Source organism: Eptatretus burgeri, chromosome 11, assembly GCF_056783735.1.
Source record: "Eptatretus burgeri isolate ZD-2024b chromosome 11, Ebu_testis_v1, whole genome shotgun sequence".
Classification (NCBI taxonomy): Eukaryota; Metazoa; Chordata; class Myxini; order Myxiniformes; family Myxinidae; genus Eptatretus; species Eptatretus burgeri.
This window is the reverse complement of record NC_140971.1, coordinates 85,473,290-85,483,949: the sequence shown is the minus strand read 5'-3', so window position 1 is coordinate 85,483,949 and position 10,660 is coordinate 85,473,290. Positions and strand designations below refer to the sequence as shown.

The following is a 10,660-nucleotide window of genomic DNA, read 5'->3' as shown; positions in this document are numbered from 1 at the left end:
ACGTGCGTTCCTGTCTGCTTTCCTGCCATGATGTGGCGATTCATTACTTCCTGACTGAAAAACATTTTTAACCCCTGCCATCGAAGATCGGAGGTTACTGTTTTCACCCCTTTCTGTTTGTTATCTTGCCAAAACGAAGTTTTTGTTAGATATGTTAGTCAGCTTGTATGTTTTTTTGTTTTTTTTTGTTTGTCTATAATCACGTAGAACAAATTCTGCAGCGCACAGTTATCATTGGAAATTTTTGTAACTTCGCATATCAGAGGCCTATAGAGGTCCCTTTCAGCGCATAAAATTTTGAAGGTCAAGGTCAAAGGTCAAGGTCATTTTGTCGCAAATCAGGGGAGTCGATGAAACCCTTATTTTATGAGTAATTTTGATCGGATCATCTTCAAACTTCATGGGAATATAGTTCATGGTCTGGCGCTCAGCTGATTAATTTTTGGTGGCGATTGGCCTTGACCTTCATGGTTAGCGCCTAAGGTTAAACATATTTGACCCCAAGGTCAAATTTTCAAGTTTTAGGAACCATATTGTGTAGTACCTCAAATTGAATACCTCGATGAGTGCTTTGTAGATATGTCAAGGTTCAAACATTATGACGTCATTTGGTGACGTTATGAGGCAATCGCATATTTTTCATGGTTACTCTGTAGAACGATTCTCATCGGAATCTCTCGTAGGCAGATATTCCTCAAGGAGTCGCTCCTGGTGGATAGCAGCTCTGTTCACCTCAGTGTGACCTTAAAGAAGTCACATGTGGTCACCTTTTGGCAAGATACGGGTCACCCTGCGGGTGACATTGGTTTATTATCTTGCCAAAACGAAGTTTTTGCAAGATATGTTAGTCAGCTTGTATGTATTGTTTGTTTGTTTGTGAACAGTATTACGGAAAAACTCCTTGACGGATTTCGACGAAAGTTGGTGGGGGGGTTAGGTATGGTCCAAGGATCATGACATTAGATTTTGGACTTGCTCCCCCCCCCCCCCAAAAAAATTGTTGGAGAAATTTTTTTTTTTGCATTTCTACATGTTTTAAGTGATTTCCAACCCCCCCCCCCTCCAAAAAAAAATTTGTTGGAGAAAAGAACTATAACTGTCAGCACTGTTGACGTCACATTTAATGAATAAGATATAAATTAGGTTTACTTGAGTGATCCAGCAGTATTGGCGGCGGAGGTTTTGCACTCTCCCGAGTGCTCCCCCTCTAGTTTATTCATTGTGATCATGTCGTTTATTTTGTCGTTCTACCTCTGGTATAGAACCGTGGTATCGCCATTGAAGCTTGAAGAGTACTTCAAGTGGCTTCACCAAGCAATCCCAGGAAATGGTTGAATAAACTTTTAATAACGAAACGTTTAATTTTTATTTGTGTTAATCTCTGCCGAACTGACTGGTTGGGTAATGGAAGAATGCACAAAAAGGGCAAATGTGGTCTAAAATAAAATTTCACAGTTTTAGCGACCCACCACTGCCTGTTGCGCTGCTGGGAGAAGGACAAAACAGTGGGGAACAGAGACATTAGGAGATCAGTGGAAGAGAGAGGGATCGGGCGAGGAACACGGGGTATACAAGATGGACATTACAGGGACTTTCAGGAGGGAAAACAGGGAATTTGATGGAGGTGGGTTTGGGGTGGATTAACGGGGGTAGAAAATATCATGGTTTTCGATGGAAGATAAGAGATGGTGGTGAACAGCTGTTTTGAATGCCTGGAGAGAAGAATGGGATTTTTTTTTTTTTTTTTTGTATACCTTGGTCGAGGCTCGTATGAGAGCGAACACACAACTCACAGCAAGGAGGCATACTTGAAGCAAGGCATTGGATTGAAGAGAGTGTGGGAGTTTATTCCAAAGGTGAGGAAAAAAGAGGAATGAAAGAGTGAAAGTGAGCAGTGAATCTTGATTTTGTTTGTTTCACCAGAAAGGGGGTTGCTGGTGGACCTTGAGTGCCCTGCAGAAATATGGGGGGGGGGACATATCGCAGACAGAGCAGGGGGAGGCGTGACTGGAGAGGAGACTGCAGAAGACAGAAAGACCACCGACCTTCCTCCGGTGAGAGAGTGAGAGGCCCAAAGCTTAGCCTCATCTCGGGCGATAACAATGATCCTAAATGCCTTGGTTTCCACAGTGTCAAGCCAAGAAAGGTGAGAGGCAGGAGCACCATCCCACAGGGGAGAGCAGTACTCCTTCAGGCTGCCGACGAAAGCTTTGTGTGGTCAGGAGCTCAGGTGGGCTGAGGAAGGACTTTGCACAACAAAGGATTCCCAGTCCACGACTGACTTTTGAAGCCAGGTTGGAAATGTGGCTTTCCCAGGAAAGACCATGGCGGGTAGTTCGACCCAGAAGATTGAATGAAAGGACTTCTTCCAGAGGATTGTTGGGAAAGTAGATGAGGATTCGAGGGGGGGGGAGGCGTGGGGGGGATCTAATGTTTGGTCAAAATACCAGCTCTACGAAGACTCTGGGTAGTTCGATATTCTTTTCATTTCCTAATGATGGAACTCACTGTGCTCTTGGGAACTTTCCACACTTGAGAAATTGTTTTATACCCTTCCACAGATCTTTGCGTCCTGAGTTCTTTCTCGGATTCCGACAGACAGCTCCTTCGATTTCATGGTGGATTTACTGCTCTGACATGCACTGTCACCTGTGGGACCTTATATAGGGGCTTGTTTTTTATAAATCTTGTCCAATCAATTTACTTGGGCACGGGTGGCCTCCGATCAAGTTGAAGAGGCATCTCAAGGACAATCAAAGGAAATTGGATGTACTTGACCTCAATTTGGAGTGTCAGAGCAAATCGGTTAAAGACATTTTGGCTTTTCGTTTGTAAAAATCTCTGAAAACATGTTTTCACTTTGCCATTGTGGGATATTTCATATAGATCGGTGCAAAAAATTTAAATTTGATCCATTTTAAATTCAGGCTGTAACACAACAAAATGTGACAAAAGTTGAGGGATGTGAACACTTTCTGAAGGCACTTGAAGCAGTCGGAATATTTTTGCTTCATGTACGTAACCCAGTTATTTTTATTTCCTGGAATGATCGAAGTACAGTGGTACCTCTACTTACGAATGTCTCTACATACGAATGTTTCAGGTTACGAAGCGCCTCAACGGGAAAATATTGCCTCTAGTTACGAAGGCGTTTCAGGATACGAAGTCAAAAATACAGTACAGTACGCGCTGCTTTTCGCTGCTCCCAGAGTTTCCCGAACGAAAACAAACTTGTAGCTGCTCTGCCATTGGCTATCGCCTAAAATCTGCCTGGCAACCCTTTGCGTATGCGTGTATCCCAGCATGCTCTTCGTGTCCCCGTCCCGCTCTGTAAATATAGTTATACTGTATACAGTCTATGGTCCCGCTACGAAGTGCTCGGACAGTGTTACAGTACAGTACGCGTGTGGATTACAGCAACTTTTATTCACAATGGATCCCAAGAAAGCAATGAAGAAAAGTGGACAAGGAGAAAAGAAGAAGAAGAGTTTTTCTGGCCATACAAACAAAGCAAGAGATAATAGAAAGGTATGAAAAGGGGATGCGTTTGATTGATCTCGCAAAAGAATATGGCCGTAATATATCTACGATCGGCACGATAATAAAACAAAAGGAAGCCCTAAAAGCTACGGCTCCTTCCAAAGGCCTCTCTGTCATTTCCAAGAGGAGGTCGGCAGTGAACGATGAGATGGAGAGGTTGTTACTCGTATGGATAAAGGAGAAAGAGATCGCTGGTGACACAGTGGCAGAGGCCATAATTTGCGCAAAGGCAACCGCCATCTTCACTGACCTCGTGAAGGTGGATACAGGCGAGGGAAATTCGGCGCAGTTCGTAACGAGAATAGCAGTTAAAAGGTAAATGAATATTTTTATTATTTCCTTTATTCTTTGTTTTTTACATTATGTGCCTCTCGTTTTATGTTTATTGTGCGGTAATCTAATTTTAACATGTATTTGTTTCATGTTCTGATGCATTTTTATGATTTATTAAAAAAAATGTCCGAATTTTGCGGGGCTTGGAACGGATTAGCGCATTTACATTCAAAAGGCGTCTCTACTTACGAAGGTTTCAGGTTACGAAACTACTCCCAGAACGAATTAAATTCGTAAGTCGAGGTACTACTGTAGTGTGTTGCCTATAAATCACTAAAATAAAGGGATGTGTCTGAAGAACGTGTTGCACGCTTGGAACAAGATCGCCTGCAGGGCGGGTACTCTGCTCAAATGTTGAATGACGTGTTGTTGGCTCATGCTTGTGCGGAGTTGTATGCCATCAATCCGATATTTTCGTTGTACCCAGAAACAGCCAAGAATGACATGAGGAATCCTCATCACAGTATTTGTGTTTGTGCACCTATCTTTGCTGTCATACATTACGGCGCATTAATACCTCAACTTTCACAGTGTGTACAAACACTGGCTTCTTGGTAAGAGTGCTTGATTATCTCCTATTCTTGCCAGGTGGTATTGTTTTATAACTGATTGTGGAATTTACCTCTGAGCCACTGATCAATTGTTACATTTCCTTTGTCCTCTGCAGAATCCAAGAATACGTCCTCCTTCCATTAGTCGTCGGATGGGTGAAAAGGCTGTGGTGCACCCAAGGTGTACGTATGCATACTCCAGTGGTGGATTGTCGCAAAAGGTAATTCTCCATTTTTCTTTCTCACCAGAAGGCAAGGCTCAAGTTGGAGCTAAAACAACAAATGGTATCAGTTTAAATGGATGTCATTCAGAGGAAACAGAGCAGGCTGACCTAAATGCACAGGCGATAGCAGGGCTCTCCACACTTTTTGAAATACCTGAATGCAGAATAAAAAGTAGGCGAATGAAAACTTTGAAGGCCGGTGGGGAGCGCCCCCCCCCCTCACGGCCCGTCATCCGCTGAATGTATCTAATTCTCCCTCATGCATTTTCAGCAATTTTCGGTATGAAAATGCATGTTTTATATAAGCTTTGCTATTTCTGGGTGTAAATTGGGAAATATTTCAGTATTAAATTTTTTAACGTTTTGCTTTTTATCTAAGTCCTTCTGTTGTAGAACTACAACGACATGTTTTCATCAAATTGACCATTTAATCATGAAGTACGAGTTTAATCTAAATTTATACTACTAGAACGTGGCCGTACGTGGAAAAAATAAAATAAAATATATATATTTTTTTTACACAGGCTGTTCCTTCGCTCTCAGGTGCCCTACGTGCGTGGTCGTATGTGCGTGCCCATACGTGCGTGGCTGTACGTGCAAACCCCCAAAAAAAACTTTCAATCCGCGAGCCAGAAACAAACACACAGGCCGTTCCTTCACTCTCGCGTGCCCGTTCGTGCAACCCCCCCTCAAAAAAACAAACAAACAAAAAAAAACTTTCAAACCGCGAGCCAGAAACAACCACACAGGCCATTCCTTCGCTCTCGTAAACAACGACTGGATTGGGGCATTATGTTGATCTATAAATGCTTATAAGCAATTGAGAAATTATTTGAGGACATTGCCATCACTATTCGGAAGTGGTGCATGCCCGTATGGAATGCTCACATGCATTCCACGAATTATCGCTTGCATTGAAGTAACAACTGCTGTGATACACACACAGAGTTAATTAAAATCAAGTTTACCTCCCTGTCTTTGCTTGCCATGGCATTCACTGCCATTGACCATTGCCACTCCTACGCCACGGTAACTAGGGCACCGATCGCCATCGTAATCGGCACGGCACGTGACGTCATCGTCGGCCGGCCGCGCACCGGCCTACGCAGCCACGCCTACGCAGCAACGTGTCCTCTCATTGGTTGGCAAATAAATGGCCATAACTTGGGAAGTACTTGTCTGATTAATATGAAACCTTGAAAAGGCATATCCACAGGTCCCCAGCAATATACCTACCAAGTTTCAATTTGATCGGACCAGTGGTTGTCGAGAAACAGTGGGGACACGCATGCACGCACGCACACACACTGCTGGAATGATAGATGGACTAGTGCGTGCCCATACATGCATGGCCGTTCGTGCAAACAAAACGAAACAAAAAACTTTCAAACCACGTGCCAGAAACAATAACCACACAGGCCGTTCCTTCGCTCTTACGTGCCCGTACGTGCGTGGCCGTACATGCCAAAAAAAAAACTTTCAAACCGCGTGCCAGAAACAACAACCACACAGGCCGTTCCTTCGCTCTCGCATGCCCGTACGTGCGTGGCCGTACGTACATGGCCGTATGTGCAAAAAAAAAAAATTCCTTTCAAACAACTACACAGGCCGTTCCTTCGCTCTTGCGTGCCCGTACGTGCGTGGCCGTATGTGCAAAAAAAATAAATAAAACTTTCAAACATATACACAGGCCGTTCCTTCGCTGTCGTAAAAGATGACTGGATTGGGGCATTGTGTTTTAGAAAATCGAGAAAGTACAGAAATCGAGAAGGAAAGAATACAGTACTCGTGACTAACTGGATTGGTACTGGGGCAACTCAGCATAACAATTGTGCATTCTGTGAGGAAAGCACCAACTTTGGCACACGAGTAGCCTAACATATTATGAACAAATTTGGATATTGGGCCATCTCAAATTCAGCCGCTGATGGCTGTGGCAGTCATTTTCCAAAATGGCCGCAAGCAGTTACTATAATTTCACTCTAACATTGGTTTGAACATTTATTAAAAGCTGAATTAAGAAAAACATAACCTATAGCTGCCATTTTGCAAGATGGCTGCTAATTATTTGTTGTACCGGACGACTATCTCACTCATAGAAATTGGTTGTTGAGAATGGTGGCAAACGAATCAAGGGCTGCGTTTGATTGATATGAATACCAACATTGCTTATGTAAAGTCAGTGGTTGTTGAGCATGGTTGCAAACGAAATAATGGGCTGCGTCTCATTCATATGAATACCGACATCTCACTCATAGAAATTGATCGAGAGATGTCTGATTTAAATGTTCTGAATCGGTGACAGTCTGCTCTGTTAATATTCTCTCAATTTTGTGAGCACTCTCTCTCACACACACACAAAACTGTGTATTCAAGTGCGGCTTTTTTGCACTTGCAACGCTTCAGACAGCTCTTCTTGCACTTGCACGATACTAGCTCATAGCAGGTGTGGGCTGCTTTGGGTAGCTTCGTCCAGTGTGGCTCGTACACCCCCTCGTCATTCTTGACCCAGCCCCAGCTGGATGGAGGAGGCAGCTCTGGCGTTGGTAGCAGTATTTGACCCCACACATGTCCTCCTTGGTAGGCCGCCCTCTTCACATGCTCCTCCAGAGCTGCCTTGGTTGGCAGGATCAGCTGCACGTTGTTCTTCTTCGCGAAGAGTTTCTTCCGGGCCTTGTCAATGTCGTTGCACGTGCTGGTTCTGTCATATAGCGATATGACGAACCTCTCGATGGTGTGCATGACATCGTCTGGTATGCCATTTGTGATTGCCCAATATCCAAATCTGTTCATAATATGATGGGCTACTAGTGTACCAAATTTGGTGCTTTCCTCACAAAATGCGCAATTGTTATGCTATATTTAGCTAAGTTGCCCCACTATGGGGCATTGTGTTTAAGAAAATCGAGAAAGTACAGAAATCGAGAAAGAAAGAATACAGTAAGTTGATAAATCGAGAAAGAATACAGTACTCGTCACCATCCGGAAGTCTGGAAGTTAAGTCCTCACTGTCCGGAAGTTCGCATATCGCAGTTACGATTATTCGCAATTTAGTTTTAATGGCCAATTATTCAATTAGCGCCAACGTATTTTGCCTTTTCGCAAGGAAAAACACAAAGAGAAGAGGGGAAAAAAAAATTGCTTTAAATTTTTTTTTACTTCCTGCTTTGGAGCATACAAGCTAACTCTGATGTTACCGAAATTTATACACCGTCGAATATGAAAACGATCATAACTTGGGGCATTGTGTTTATCTATAAATGCGCATAAGTAATCGAGAAATTATTAGAATACACGAAGTCATCATTATCCGGAAGTCCGTACGTCGTAACCCGAAATGGGGACCACGGTTGAGGTTGTCTTCCCCTATCGGCCACACCTACGCAGCAACGTGTCCTGTCATTGGTTGGTAAATAAATGGCCATAACTTGGGAAGCACTTGTCCGATTAATATCAAACCTTGAAAAGGCACATCCTCAGGTCCCCAGCAATATACCTGGCAAGTTTCAATTAGATCGGACCAGTGGTTGTCGAGAAACAGTGGTCACACACACACACACACACACACACACACACACACACACACACACACACACACACACACACACACACACACACACACACACACACACACACACACACACACACACACACACACACTGCTGGAATTATAGATAGATTAAGAAACATCCGGCAGGCGGGGTAGGGGGGATGGGGATCTTTAAGTTGGAGGTGACTATCCCAACTTGGTACATTCCCATACACACCTTGATTTCCAATACACACCTCTGGAGAATGTGTGTAAATTAGCCAAGTTCTTTTTGATTCGATGTGGTTTTCATGCAGAGATGCTTTTTACCCCTCAGCCCGAATTGGGCTGAAAAGAGGGTATTGTCGTCAGAGGCGTTGTCCGTCCGTCTGTCAACTTTTGATTTCCGTCGATTTCGAGGAGAACGCCATGTGCGATTAAATCCATTTTTGCAGGGTGTGTTGCGGTTGAGTAGAGAAAGGTTCCTTTTGAAAATGGGCGCGCTGTGATTTTCAATGTGGCCTCCATGGCAGCCATCTTGAAATTGGTTTCCGTCAATTTCGAGGAGAACGCCTTGTCCGATTAAATCCATTTTTGCAGTGTGTGTTGGGGCTGGGTAGAGGAAGGTTCCTTTCGATAATCAGTGCGATGCGATATCCAATATGGCGGCTAGGGCAGCCATCTTGAATTTGGTTTCCGGACAATAACTTGAGAACAGCTTGACAGATTGATTTTATTTTCATGGGGGTATAATGGGGGTGGTTAGAGGAAGGTTCCTTTCAATATAAAGCACAATCCGATATCCAATATGGCGGCTTAGGCAGCCATCTTGAATTTTTTTCGGGACAATAACTTGAGAACAGCTTGACTTATTGATTTCATTTTTGTGTGATATAATGGGGGTGTTTAGAGGAAGGTTCCTTTCGATATTCAGCGCAATCCGATATCCAATACGGCGGCTAGAGCAGCCATCTTGAATTTGGTTTCTGGATAATAACTTGAGAATGGCATCACACATTGATTTTATTCTGGTGAGGTGTAATGGGGTTGGGTAGAGGAAGGTTCTTTTCCAAAATGGGCATGCTGAGATTTTCACTGTGGCCGGCACGGCAGCCATCTTGAAATTGGTTCCGTAAATTTCGAGGAGAACGCCTTGTCTGATTAAATCCATTTTTGCTTGATGTGTTGGGGTTGAGTGGAGAAAGGTTCCTTTCGAAAATGGGTGTGCTGTGATTTTCAACATGGCCACCATCTTGAAATTGGTTTGCGTCAAGGGGCTGAGGGGTTTCGCCCGCTTTGCGGTGCTATTTTTACCCCTCAGCCAGAATTGGCTAAGGGGTATTGTCGTCACAGGCGTTGGGCGTTGGGCGTCCGGGCGTCCGTCCGTCTGTCAACTTTTGGTTTCCATCAATTTCGAGGAAAACGCCTTGTCCGATGAAATCCATTTTTGCAGGGTATTTTGGGGTTGAGTAGAGGAAGGATCCTTTTGAAAATGGGGCGCTGCGATTTTCAATCTGGCCTCCATGGCAGCCATCTTGAAATTGGTTTCCGTCGATTTCGAGGAGAACGCCTTGTCCGATTAAATCCATTTTAGCAGGGTGTGTTGGGGTTGAGTAGAGGAAGGCTCCTTTCAAAAATGGGTGCGCTGCGATTTTCAATGTGGCCTCCATGGCAGCCATCTTGAAATTGGTTTCCGTCGATTTCGAGGAGAACGCCTTGTCCGATTAAATCCATTTTTGCAGGCTTTGTTGGGGTTGAGTAGAGGAGGCTTCCTTTCGAAAATTGCCGTGCTGCGATTTTCAATGTGGCCTCCATGGCAGCCATCTTGAAATCGGTTTCCGTCGATTTCGAGAACGCCTTGTCCGATTAAATCCGTTTTTGCAGGGTGTGTTGGGGCTGGGTTGAGGAAGGTTCCTTTCAATATTCAGTGTGATGCGATATCCAATATGGCGGCTCGGGCGGCCATCTTGAATTTGGTTTCCGGACAATAACTTGAGAACGGCTTGACAGATTGATTTTATTTTCATGGGGTATAATGGGGGTGTTTAGAGGAAGGTTCCTTTTGATATTCAGCGCAATCCGATATCCAATATGGCGGCTAGAGCAGCCATCTTAAATTTGGTTTCCGGACAATAACTTGAACGGCTTCACACATTGATTTTCTTCTGGCGAGGTATAATGGGGTTGAGTAGAGGAAGGTTCCTTTCCAAAATGGGCATGCTGCGATTTTCACTGTGGCTGCCATGGCAGCCATCTTGATATTGGTTTCTGTCAATTTTGAGGAGAACGCCTTGTCCGATTAAATCCATTTTTGCTGGGTGTGTTGGGGTTGAGTAGAGGAAGGTTCCGTTCGAAAATGGGCGTGCTGTGATTTTTAATATGGCCACCATCTTGAAAATGGTTTGCGTCAAGGGGCTGAGGGGTTATGCCCGCTTTGCGGTGCTATTTTTAAATATTGCTATGAACTGATGGGTGTTGTCAAC

At 44.0% G+C, this 10,660-nt stretch overlaps 1 protein-coding gene across 1 annotated transcript in view; it reads left to right on the top strand.

The window, feature by feature from the left end:
* The window catches only part of LOC147017522 (uncharacterized), a 236,010-nt gene that overhangs the window by 87,572 nt on the left and 137,778 nt on the right, over nucleotides 1-10,660 (top strand). The window contains exon 5 of the mRNA XM_085847979.1: nucleotides 4,541-4,645. Coding sequence (XP_085704105.1) covers nucleotides 4,541-4,645 — 105 coding nt within the window. The remainder of the gene's footprint in view (nucleotides 1-4,540; nucleotides 4,646-10,660) is intronic.